The sequence below is a fragment of the Carcharhinus amblyrhynchos genome, chromosome 10, assembly GCF_965287045.1.
Source record: "Carcharhinus amblyrhynchos chromosome 10, sCarAmb.v2.hapA, whole genome shotgun sequence".
Lineage (NCBI taxonomy): Eukaryota > Metazoa > Chordata > Chondrichthyes > Carcharhiniformes > Carcharhinidae > Carcharhinus > Carcharhinus amblyrhynchos.
The window spans coordinates 76,954,423-76,968,043 of NC_137333.1; the positions used below are offsets into that span (position 1 = coordinate 76,954,423).

Genomic DNA, 13,621 nt, shown 5'->3' on the forward strand with positions numbered 1-13,621 from the left:
CATGATTTATTTATTCAAGGAGTGCCCAAACAATGAGTAACTATGTCCAAAATAGCAAACTTGACATGATTACAACAAGCTGTCATTTTCCAGAGATATTCAATCTATAGGCTTTTTGTTAGTTTTTAAAGAATTAAATATGTGGGTTATAGTTGATAAATGTTACTTTCTTCCCCCTATATTTCAGTGGAACAGAAGAAAAATACCATCCCAATTGTTCAAAGATCAAACCTGCCCAAGCCTGGGCATTCGGGACTCCGCCCTCCGGGTTACTCTCGATTACCAGCAGCTAAACTCGTGGCTTTCGGATTTGTCAGAAGCTCCAGTGTGTCATCAGTCTCCAGCAACCAATCAAATGACAGTGTTCACAGTGACCACAGCAAAGCTGCGAATCGTAAGCTATTGATTTCTCACTTGATGGAGGAAGTGTTCCCTATTTCTTTCATCACCTTTCTACTTAAAACCTTTATGAATTCAGAATAGCTAATCTGAACATTAGTGGGGGAAGTGTTATACACAGAGGTGATTAATTAAATTGAATTGCTGCAGGGCATACAAGCTCAGCATCTAACACTTTGTCACAACACATTTAAAAGAAAACATTTCCTGCCCACACTGTAACATAGCCTTTTGGAGACATTTGTTCTAAATGAATGTTTAGGTTATTACAAAATATCCCTAAATGGTAATACATGTAAGATTTTGGAGGCAAGATTCAGTTGCTTTATAATAGATGCTGTGTTGAAACGAAAAGTCTGTAGCTACAGTTATACTACATTTCTAGTCTGAAGCTAATATCCATGAAGTGCATGGTGCAGCCACAAGAGTTAAGTTAGACTGTTGATTATGCATCACTGAGGAACATGCTGTGTTTAGCCGCGAAGCGACTCTGTGCATACCTTCCGGCATGAAAGTATGGGCTCAGGCTGAGTAATCTTTAATAGTGGAAGAACTTTGGCAGGCAAAAATGCTTGAAAGTAAATTAAATTTGAAGGTTAGAGACTACTTTACAATGGGCTGAATAACACTGTGCCTGCCATGAGCTCAAACAATTGAAACAGCTTCACATGTTACGCTCTCATGCTTGTATCAATGCTCACTCAAAACTGCTGTCAGCTGATGAAAAGGTAACAGTTAAACTACACCTTCAGAATGAATCCATCCATTCTCAACAGAAACAAGAAAATAAATCAAGGAAAGTAATTTTTTCCTGTTTCCAAAACACGCTTGATCTATAGAAGTTGACTCCAGGTGTAAATGATTTTTAATCTCTGATTTGCTTTAGTAAAGTACAGCTTCTGAAGCAGGTGCGTTGCTGCTAATAATCAATGTACCTCTCTCTTCTTGCCCTCACCACTTGGTTCCAGAGTTGCTGTTCACCGATAGACTTTCAGAAATTAAGTTGTTTCTATTGGACAACAGATTTGGGAGAGTCATGACCAGGTTTCAGTGTCTGTCACCAATAGTGGGTCAACAGCACCACTACTGACCAAGATGGCCAAGTCCAAAAGGATACAGCTGCTAGTCTAGGTCTGCAGCAGGTGGTGAGGCGGGGGGGTGGGGGGCAACAAGAAAGATAAACCTACGTTATCTTGTCCCCACCAATTTACCTGTCGCCGATGTATTTGTCCATGATAGGAGTGGCCACCAGACAATCCTTGTGGAGGCAAAATCCTGTCTTCACATACTGTATTCTTAATGCCCTCCATTGTTGTGTGGTACTGCTACTGTGCAAAATAGGATAGATTTTGAGCAGATTTAGCAGCTCAAAACTGGGCATCCATGAAGTGCCTTGAGTCATGTGAAGAAGCAGTATTATATTCAACCACCGTCTGTATTCTTGGCCCAGCATATCCCCATTTTACCATTAACATCAAGCTGGAAGATTAGTTGTGGTTCAATGAAGAGTGTGTGCCAGAAGCAATACCAGGCATAACTCAAAATAATGTGTCAACCTGTTAAGGCTACATCCCAGGCGTGCCAAAGAGCATGACATATATAGAATTAAGTGATCCCACAACCAATGAATCAGATCTAAGCTCTGCAGTCCTGCCACATACAGTTGTGAATGGTGGTGGCCAACTAAACAACTCAGTGGAGGAGGCAGCTCCACAAATATCCCCAAGCTCAATGATGGGAGAGTTTAGCACATCAGTGCAAATGATAAGGCTGAAATATCTGCAACCACCTTCAGCAAGAAGTTCTGGGTGGACAATCCATCTCAGCCTCCTCCAGAAATCCCAATATCATTGATGCCATTCCTCAGCCAGTTCACTCCACGTGATATCAAGAATCAGCCAAACACACTGCAAAGGCTATCGACCTTGACAATATTCTGGCAATAATACTGAAGACTTGTGCCAGCCACAGTCTTAAGCAAGCTGTCTCAGTACATCTACAACATTGAGATCCACCTAGCAATGTGGAAAATTGCCCAGATAAATCCTGTATATATACACCAGACAAATTCAACCCAACCAGTTATTACTCCATCAATTTACCGACTACCCAAAGCCTGCCTATCATCTACGAAGCGCAAGTCAGGAATGTCATTGAATACTGTCTGCTTGTCTGGATGAATGCAGCTCCAACACTAAAGCTTGATACCTTTCAGGACACAGCAGCCCACTTGATTGATACTCCATCCACCACCTTCAAAATTCATTCGCTGCACTACTGATGAGCAGTGGCAGCAATGTATATCATCTACAAGATGCACTGCAGAAACTCACCAAGGCTGTTTTGACAGCATATCCCAAATCCACGACCTCTATCATCCACAAGGATAAGGGCAACAAATGCATGGGAACACCACCAGCTGCAGATTCTCCTCCAAACCACCCACCATCCGGAGTTGAAAGTATACTACTGCTGGGTCAAAATCCTGAAACTCCTTCCCTAACAGCATTGTGGGTATTCCTACATCAAATGGACTGTAGCACTTTATGAAGGTACACTACAATCTTTTTATTGGCAATTAGGGATGGGCAATAAATGCTGGCCTGTCCAGCGATGCCCTCACCCTGTGAAATAATAAAAAAAACATTTATTTTGTAATTATTTGTCATGTCTTCTCTTCTCAATTGCATTACCTCATATCTCCTGTATTAATTTGAATCATTACTTTTCTGACCACCTGACTAGTCCATTGATATATTCCTGCAGTCTAGTTTTCTTCCTCACCATTAATCACAAGGTCATTTCTTGTCTCATCTGAAAGTTGCAAATCATGTCCTCTTTATTTAAATGTAAGTCACTGATACTGACCAATATAAAAGCAAGATTTTAGCGTCTTATCATCCTCAAGATAATTCCAAACTGCTTCACAAGCAACCAACTACATCTGAAGTGCAGCCAATTTTTGCAAATTGTACAGTTCCACAAACAACAAAAAAATGAAATGAACAATCAACTCAATTGTTCTTGCATTGGTTCAAGGAGAAATATTGTCAAGAGTCCCAGCAGAACTCCCCCATCCTCCTCTCCATCTCTTTTGTGAATAGTGATATTACATCTTTCAGAATCACAGAATCCTACAGTACAAATGAGGTCATTTGGGCCATCATTCTGCACTGACCACAGTCCCATCCAGGTCCTATCCCTATAACCCTACGTATTTACCCTAGCTAGTCCTGCTGACACTAAGGGGCAATTTAGCTTGGTCAATCAATCTAACCCACACATCTTTAGACTGTGGGAAGAAACTGGAACACCCGAAGGAAACCCACGCAGACACAAGGAGAATGTGCAAATTCCACATAGCCAGTCACTGTAAGCCAGAATTGAACCTGGGTCCCTGGCGCTATGAGGCAGCAGTGCTAACTGCTGAGCCACCGTAAGGGGCAATTTAGCATGGCCAATCCCCCTAACCTACACATCTTTAGACTGTGGGAGGAAACCGGAGCACCTGGAGGAAACCCACACAGACACGGGGAGAACATGCAGACACAACACGGACAGTGATCCAAACCAGGACTTGAACCCGGGTCCCTGGCAATGTGAGGCAGCAGTGCTAACCACTGTGCCACTATGCTGCACCTCTGCTTAAATAGATAGATGGCCTCAGTTTAACTATTCAACTGGACACCAACATTCCCAGAACTGTAGCACTCTGTCTGTACTGTGCTAGCTTATGTGTAAGGCATGAATCTAAAACTCTGTTGCTCAAAGGGGGAAGCATCACCAATGGGACCAAACTGGAAGTTCCATTAGAAGTACTTGTTATTTATATTAATCTCCTTTTACTTGAGGTAAAATCACCATTATGTTTTGTACTCTACATTATTTCAAAAGAGGCATGTTGCTGGAGAGGAATCTTGGAATAGTTAATGTAACCAAATATTTAAGTGTAGTAACTGATCTGGTTCTTTATCTGTGAAAATACATTACAGCACTGCAGAGTGCACAAATGAGCTCTCACATTTGCCTTAAAACTGATGGTGACTGCTCAGAAAATAATGACTGTGAGGTATTTTGGGACATTGTGGGTATGTGAAAAGCGCAATATAAATGTAGGTTCCTTCTTTCAACACATAACCCAATTATTTCTGACTGTTCCCTTACATGAGCTGCTTTATTATGCAGCATGTAGAGAAGGACATTATCTCTGTGAATGTAGAATGACACCTGGTGGCAGCACAGGCATTGAAAAGAACTCTCAGCAAGGAGATCTTATACGGACTTGTACAGTGCACAAAAATATTAAAAGGCTGATACTGTGCTCACAGAGATAGCTATGACTAAGTGCTGCTTGCTTGGCTCTCAAGTTGAGCTGCCCTTGTAAGGTTCTGCGTGGGGGTTGTGGCGAACATCAACACGGGCTTTTGTGAGTTCTGGCAAGAGGATGAGTTGGAAGGAGAGGATGAGGTGATTTACATTTGGCAGCTTCTGAGGTTTGTCATGGCCACACGAGGAGGGGTAATAATGACTCACTCCCCTGTACTGCAACCCCCACTTCAACCAAGCCTTTTGTGAATTTGTAAGGATAAAGGGATTTACTCAATGTCTGTGTAACTGTTTACATGCTGATTATAAAGAAACTAGTCTGGCAGGCTCTCTTGAATTTAAAGCAAAAGGGGTTTGTTTTTATTGCGTTAAAAACCCACCCAGATACATATATAAAAATACTTAAGAAGGTATATTCGCACCTGACTTTCACAATGCACACGCATACATAAGCATACAAAGTTACAAGTTATACAACGTGTAGTTGCTTTCTTAGTCAAGTTAAAATTCAATGACAAAAGATTTTAAAAAAGAGAGTTCACCGTTTGAGGCCTTTACTCAGTAAGAAGTCTCACAACACCATGTTAAAGTCCAGCAGGTTTATTTGGTAGTAAAAGCCACTAGCTTTCGGAGCGCTGCTCCTTCATCAGGTAAGTGGGAGTTCTGTTCGCAAACAGGGCATATAAAGACACAAATTCAATTTACAAAATAATGGAACGCTTACCCGAAGATCAGAGGCCAAATGCCCGTGACCGCTGAAGTGTTCCCCAACAGGATGAGAACACTCTTGCCTGGTGATCGTTGAGTGGTGTTCATTCATCCGTTGTCGTAGCGTCTGCACGGTCTCCCCAGTGTACCATGCCTTAGGACATCCTTTCCTGCAGTGTACCAGGTAGACAACATTGGCCGAGTTGCAAGAGTGTGTACTGTGTACCTGGTGGATGGTGTCCTCACGTGAGATGATGGCATCCGTATCGATGATCTGGCACGTCTTGCAGAGTTGCTGTGGCAAGTTTGTGTGGTGCTATGGTCACTGTTCTCCTGAAGGCTGGGTAGTTTGAATCATAGAACCATAGAAACCTACAGTGCAGAAAGAGGCCCTTCGGCCCATCGGGTCTGCACCGAATACAATCCCACCCAGGCCCTACACCCATAACCCTATATATTTTACCCACTAACCCCTCTAACCTACACATCTCAGGATACTAAGGGGCAATTTTTAAGCATGGCCAATCAACCTAACCTGCACATCTTTGGACTGTGGGAGGAAACCGGAGCACCCGGAGGAAACCCACGCAGACACGAGGAGAATGTACAAACTCCACATGGACAGTGACCCGAGCCGGGAATCAAACCCAGGTCCCTGGAGCTGTGAAGCAGCAGTGCTAACCACTGTGCTACCATGCCGCCCTAAGATATACAAGACAATGGTCTGTTTGCTGCAGAAATGGTCTGTTTGAGGTTGTGCGGTTGTTTGAAGGCAAGAAGTGGGGTTGCGGGAATGGCCTTGGCGAGATGTTCGTCTTCATCAATGACATGTTGAAGGCTCTGGAGAATATGTCGTAGCTTCTCCCTCCAGGGAAGTACTGGATGATGAAGGGTACTCTGTCCGCCCTGTCCCATGTTTGTCTTCTGAGGAGGGCGGTGCGGTTTTTTGCTGTGGCGCGTTGGAACTGTTGATCGATGCGTCAAGCGCCATATCCTTTTCTTACGAGAGCATTTTTCAGCATCTGGAGGTGTCTGTTGCGATTCTCCTCATCTGAGCAGATCCTCTGTATATGGAAGGCTTGTCTGTAGGGGATGGCTTCTTTAACGTGTTTAGGCTGGAAGCTGGAGAAGTGAGCATCATGAGGTTATCCATGGGTTTGCAGTACAGTGAAGTGCCGAGGTGACCGTCCTTGATGGAGATGTGTGTGGCCAAGAATGTAACCGATTCTGGAGAATAGTCCATGGTGAGTCTTATGGTGGGATGGAACTTGTTGTTGTCATCATATAGTTATTTCAGTGATTGTTCACTATGAGTCCAAAGGAAGAAAATGTCATCGATGTATCTAGTGTATAGCATCGGTTGAAGATCCTGTGCGGTGAAGAAGTCTTGTTCGAGCCTGTGCATGAAGATGTTGTAAATGCGCCTAGTTTGGGGGCGTTTAAGAGATCTGTGGATAGGTTTATGGACGAAAAGGGATTGGTTTAGATTAGTGGGTCAGTGTTTTTTTTTTAAAAAGCTGGTCGGCGCAACATCGTGGGCCAAAGGGCCTGTTCTGCGCTGTAATGTTCTATGTTCTATGTTGGCATATTGAGGTGCAAATTTGGTCCCCATGGCTGTTCTGTGTGTCTGACCCTTCAGCCCATTGTATCTGTGCCAACCATCAAGCAACTTTCTATTCTAATTCCATTTTCCAGCACTTGGTCCATAGCTTGGTATTTCAAGTGCTTATCTAAATGCTTCTTAAATGTTGTGAGAGTTCGAGTCTCCACCACTGTTTCAGGCAACGAGGAGAATATTTTTCTGGGTCAGTTGATTATATTCAAGGCTGAGTTTTCCAGATTTTGGATTGATAAGGGGGTGGATGGGGAGGGGACGGGGATGGAATTAAAACCATAATCAGATCAGCCAGGATACAATTGAATGGTGAAGCAGGATTGAGGTGCCAAATGGCTGATTCCTGCTCCTGTTTCATGTATTCCTATATCTTTTAAAAGTATAATTTTTCTCCCTTTTTCTCACACATTTCCAGGCCTTGTAAAGAAATCAGAGTATTTTAAATGCATTCTTACCATAACCATGGCCAGTATTAGAATTCACCAGCTCGATGATCCACATAGACTGCCTCCAGGATTCTATAGTTTCTAATTTAGACAAATGCTTCTGGACAAGCAGCTAAGTTACCGGGGTCCGAATTCACAAGTGCAAATCGGGATCCAAAAAGAAACATCAAATAATCTGACAGAAAGCTTATCAAGAACTGTGCAAGAAAGTTATTTACCCACCATGTGAAGGCCAGCATTGGGAGAATGAAACAACTCTCATTGTAAATTATCTGCTTTTTGTAGTGGGGACTGGAGGAGGGCCTGGAAAAGCAGGAGTGTCATTCCTGGCCTGAAGAGGAAAGTTTGCCCTGGTCTTTTCTCTCCCAGCTCTTTCCAGCTGCTGCATTGTCCTGAATCTCCAGCAGCTTTGGGAAGTGGATTAACAGAATGCCAGTGAAGCCTGGTGGTCAAAATGACCTCATACTTCTGTCGGTAACTGGGAAACAAAATAAAACAGTAGCGCCCTGTCAGAAACCGCTAACATTTGAAGCCCCTGAGCAAAGAGTACAAGGCACATATGTATTTGATTTTGTTGAAATCCTTGGATGTTTGGGCTTGCACTTAGGGTGGAATTTTACCGGCGAGTCTGCCCGAGGTTCGTAAGATCCCACCCAAGGCCAATGGAGAATGCTGTTCGCTGAGCCTCGCCTGCCCCCGGAATCGGGGCAGGCATGCCGATAAAATTCCACCCTCAGATTCTCTTTGGCTCAAGACAGATCTTTGACATCGTTCTAAAAAGCTAAAAGTTGGAAATGCACAATATGGAACCTCAAATTTTATGTCAATAGAGAATAATTTGTAATGTTCTGGCGTTAGAAAATATACATATTTTTAACCCAAGCATTTCATTTGCAATATTTTATCTCATCCAAAATCAAATACCCAGATTAAACCTTTTTTCTCTCTTTTTATCTTTAATTGAGGCTATTTTAGTTTTAATTTCAACATTCACACTGAGAGGGATACCAGTGTATGTTGTTCGTCAGGTTTGACTAGAAACTGTAGTTTATAATAGAACCCAGTGGGTATACAACAAATGTAAGGACATAAAATAAGAATGCATTTGTTATTTTACAGTGTATATTCAACTGTGGAGACTGGTGTTATTTTGTACAATCTCCCCCAGTCCCTCAGCTTGCATATTCATAATTCCACAAACTATCTTGCATGATTTTACACAAAGCTCATTTAAATTTCTAACTCTGGAGGTCTATCTATATTAAAGAATGCATTATGATATCACATTTTTCAAATATGGAAGTGAAATGAAACACACACACACATTTTCTATGTTTTTACCAGCATACTAAGAGCTGCAAAGTGAGATTAGGTTGGGTAGGTTTTTCTCGGCAGACTTGATGGGCCAAAATGGCCTCGTGTGCCGCAATTTCTGTTTTTATTATTTGCACTTCAAATGGTTGTGAGTGCGTAGTTTAACATATGGTCTTGAAAAAAATCACAAGCTCAAATTATTGTAGAGGTATTAATAAAGGGAAGGCGATGGCCTAGTGATATTATCACTGGACTATTAATCCAGAAAGTCAGCTAATGCTCTGGGAACCTGGATTTTGAATCCCACCACGACAGCTGATGGAATTGAATTCAATAAAAAATATCTGGAATTAAGGATCTACTGATGACCATGAAACCATTGTTGAATATTGGAAAAACCCATTTAGTTAACTAATGTCCTTAAGGGAAGGAAATCCGCCATCCTTACCTGATCTGGCCTAATGTGACTCCAGAGCCACAGCAATGTGGTTGACTCTTAACTGCCCTTTGAACAAGGGCAACTAAGGATAGGCCATTAAGGCTGGCCAGCCTGTGACACCCATGTCCCACGAATGAATTTAAAAAAAAGACCAGGGCAGCAAACTTTGTCTCCATAATGCTGATTCAGCTATGGTTGCTAATTTGGAAGCAGAATGACAGTTGCAACACTCCTTCCTGCACTTCCCACGCTGAATACCATCTTAGTGAAGGGATTACAAATGTGCAAAACAGGTAAATCATGACAGTCAGCGTCAAATATAGAGAGCTCCAGACTCAGAGCTGAGCTGGGATGATGCCACCAGTGATGGTGAAGGTGACTTATAGCTTTTAACTTGTACACATTAGCATTCTTTCAGACTGGAACGGGCAACTTTGTTATTATGTCAGAGTTCTCCAATTATCATTCTTCAGATCACCATCCTTTACTGCAAGTGAGAGGTATCTGAGGCTTTATACGTCAGGAGGGGGGAATTCATTGTGCTATTTCTGAACAGAGATGTCAGTAAAGAGTGCAGAAAGTTTTGTCAGATAGCCAATTTCCCCATGGTGCAGGGAGTCACTGAATGTACACATGTGGCTTTGCTGGTATCAGATCTTAATTTTGAGATGTACTGGAACCCCAAAGATTGTGTAGTTGGTGTGTGACTGTACGCTGCTGCCCAATGCCCACTAACCTGGCATCAATCATGATCCAATATGCTGGTAGCCACCACGTCAAACCAGAAGGTGGCCACAGCAAGACAACAACTCTCCTTTCTACACTTGATTAATAGCTTCCCACTACATCCCCACACTCATGGCCAGCATTTATATATTGGGAGGCATGCTACCACGAGAAACATCATTGAGTAAATGATTGGGGTACTGAAGCAATGGTTCTGGTACCTTTACCACTTTGCAGGAATCCTCCAGTTCTTGTTAAAATGGGTGCCCCAATTCATGGTGCGGTGCTACATTATCCACATCCTGGCAATTGCAGCCCTTGCCACCACAGACTCAGCAACAATTTCAGGTGGAAGAAGAGAAGAAAGAGTGGGGGTAGGGAGGAGGCAGCTGACACATTCATGTTCTAGACAAGCAATCCATGCGTATCTAATTGGACTCTGATTCCCCTGAATATAACCTCATATCCGCATTGTCTGAGCATCCCATATTTTACTGAGCGCAGTTATAAGCCACCAAAGCATTGTCTCAGCCAATCTCCTGAAATGAAAGCCGTCACAAAACAAACATTGCATTTCAAATTAATACCAAAAAAATCCAATGATCCATACAAATCTGAACTAATCAGCTTCATACATTCTCCTAATCCCAATCCTGTAGCCAATTTTTACCTGTCCTGGTGCACCTACACAATGTTACCCCAGTGGCTGTGGCACACCTGTTGGAAGGCTGCTGACTTTTAGTGGGGGAGACTGCAGATTGTTTTGCTCTTAGGGCAAGGTCTCAGATTGCCCCACCTCAGTATGAGCAGCAGCAGTGTGGGCAGGCTGGGTCTGAGGCACCAGCAAGGGCAGAATGGTGGTGGTGAAAGCACAAATATTGTCCTAATGACAACAGTTTCAGGCTTAGAGCCACTGCCACACCTACAAGGCAGTACCTCAGCAATCCCAACAATCTGATGGAAGAAAGATGGCTGGAATGTTGGGAGATCCTGCTCAATCTCTTTTATCTCTAGGCCTTCAGTCTTTTGCACCACTGGGTGTCTGGGGTGGCAGTTCCTGGATGTCTAAAAGCATAAAGGAGCAAGGGCAGAGTTCAGAGAAAGAAAGAAAGGAAGAGGGACTTGGTCACACCATCTATATAGATTGCATGATGAGGGTTAAAGTTGGATGTGAGAAGCTGGATTTGGCAGAAACCTTCCATCGTCCTTGATACTTACAGTCCCAGGGCTGGCCACTACCCAATGATGGCTTTTCAATGATTTCTAGCACTGCCTCCTCGATGGAGGTGAACAATTACATCATTTTAAGTGGGTGAGAATGAAGTGAGTCTTTGAATGTGAGATATGAGTCGAGGCTGATAGAGATTGTTGGTAGACTAATGAAGGAAATGTTGTGACTATAGCAGTGAGTGAGATTCATGCACTTTTGGTAGGATGTAACTTGTGAAGGTGCAGTCACTGACTTAACCAGTCAAGCAAGTCTTAACCTTCTTTTGACATTGCATATGGGTCCTGGGAGCTGGACCGCTGACGTTGACAGATGCAGATATCTGTTCCCACTGCCTTCTCAGTAGCTGTCTGGAGGATCTCCAGCCACCCCTCTCCATCCCACAGTGTGCAAAAGGGACCTCCTCCTCCATGGCACCTTCAACATCAAGACCTCTAGCACAGCATCCAAACTTTGGAGTAGGTTGTCTAACTTGTTGCGTCATATTTGTATGTTCTTGTGATCTTTAATTCTCCTGTCATTATTTCCAACCTTGGCTGTCATCACAATGCATTTTGTTTTTAAGAATTATCATCTGGTTCTAGGTCACATGGGCTATCTTTGACTGGAGCTAGCCTCACACATGCCTGAGTCCCCTACTGAGGCTTGTCGTCACTGAACTGTTGCTGCAGTCTTTGTCATTAGCAAGCAGAATGGATGTGTGCTAACGAGAATTATGTTGAATGGGCATAGGTTAATTGGCATCATGATGATTGATTTTGAGGCTTATCCAATTTAACCCCCTAAGGATCAAATACAAAAACAGCTGACATTCAGCCTAGCACCCAACCTGTAGAAAAATATCCCAAGGTGCTTCACAGAGACCTAATCAGAAATCAGTTGAGCTGAAGAATACATATTTGTCAAAGTGATGAATTTTAAGGAGGACCTTTAAAGGGAGAGAGAGAAGTGAAGAAGCCAATAAATTTAGGGAGGAAATTCCAGAGCTTTGGGCCTTGGTGGCTGAAGGCAGGACCACCAATGTTGGGGTGAGGGTTTAGGCATAGATGATTAGACAACAGGTAATATCCCTTGCAACAGTGAAACATTACAAATTAAAATATGTGGAAAAATGACCAGATAATCTGTTTTACTGATGCTTGAGGCAGAAATATTGGCCGAGAAATCCCCTACCATGAGCAGCACGGTATCGCAGTGATTAACACTACCGCCTCACAGCACCAGGTTTGATTTCTGGCTTGTGTGACTGTCTGCCTGCGTGTGTTCCCTCCAGATGCCCTGGTTTCCTCCCACAGTCCAAAAGAAGTGCTAGTTAGGTGCAATGGCCATGCTAAATTCTCCCTCAGTATACCTGTACAGGTACCAGAGTGTGGCAACTAGGGGATTTTCACAGTAAGTTCATTGCAATGTTAATTAAGCCTACTTGTGTCACTAATAAATAAACTTAAACTTATCATTCTTCAAATTGTCATTTGGACAAATGTGTGTTTATTCAGGAAAGTCAGCATGGAGTTGTTAATGGCAAATCATGTTTAACGTGCCTGAGTTTTTTGATGAGGTAACAAAGAGGATTGTTGAGGATAATGCCATTGATATGGTGTACATGGACTTCCAAAGGCAATTGATTAAGTACCACATAACAGACTTGTCAGCAAATTGAGTTCATGGAATAAGTGGGACAGGAGCAACTGGATGTGAAAATGATTGAATGACAGGAAACAGAGAGTAATAATTAATTCTCCATGGGCTGGAGAAAGGTGCAGTTCAAGTCATAGAGGTTTACATCATGGAAACAGCCCTTTGGTCCAGTTTTTACCGCTAAGCTAGTCCCAATTGCCTACATTTGGCTTATATCCCTCCATATACATTTTACTCATGTAACTGTCTAAATGCTTTTTAAAAAGCAATTACCCAAGGGTCAGTGTTAAGACCTCTGTTCTTCCTGATATGTATTAATGACCTGGTGTACACAGCACAACTTCAAAATTTGTTGATGATACAAAACCTGGAAGCATTGTGACATGTGACAAGGGTGGTGTAGAACTTCAGAAAGACATATTTGGGTTGGTGGGATGGGCAGCCATGTGGCAGATGAAATTTTATGCAGAGAAATGTGAAGTGAATCATTTTGGAATGTGAAGGGACAATATGAAATAAAGAGTACAATTCTAAGGTGGGCACAGGACTAGAGGAACCTGGGTGTATATGTCTACATACGGTTGGATGTGGAAGGACAAGTTGAGAGCATGGTTAATAAAGCAAAAAGCACCCTAACCTTTTTCATTAGGAGCACAGAGTACAAAAGCAGGGATTTAACGTTAAAACTGTATGAAAGACTGCACTTCAGGAACAATGTGAAGGCATTAGAGAAGGTGCAGAAAAGATTCACAAGAATGGTTCCAGAGATGAGGAACTTCAGT

General features: G+C 42.7%; 1 protein-coding gene across 7 annotated transcripts in view; it reads left to right on the forward strand.

The window, feature by feature from the left end:
* LOC145349086 (microtubule-associated tumor suppressor candidate 2-like) overlaps nt 1-13,621 on the forward strand; it is a 453,839-nt gene that overhangs the window by 236,407 nt on the left and 203,811 nt on the right. For all 7 annotated transcript variants that reach the window (XR_013888055.1, XM_080197409.1, XM_080197414.1 and 4 more), the window contains one exon: nt 188-394. Coding sequence is in view for 6 of the 7 variants with exons in the window: in XM_080197409.1 (XP_080053535.1) it covers nt 188-394 (207 nt within the window). In the remaining variant the exon portion in view is untranslated. The remainder of the gene's footprint in view (nt 1-187; nt 395-13,621) is intronic.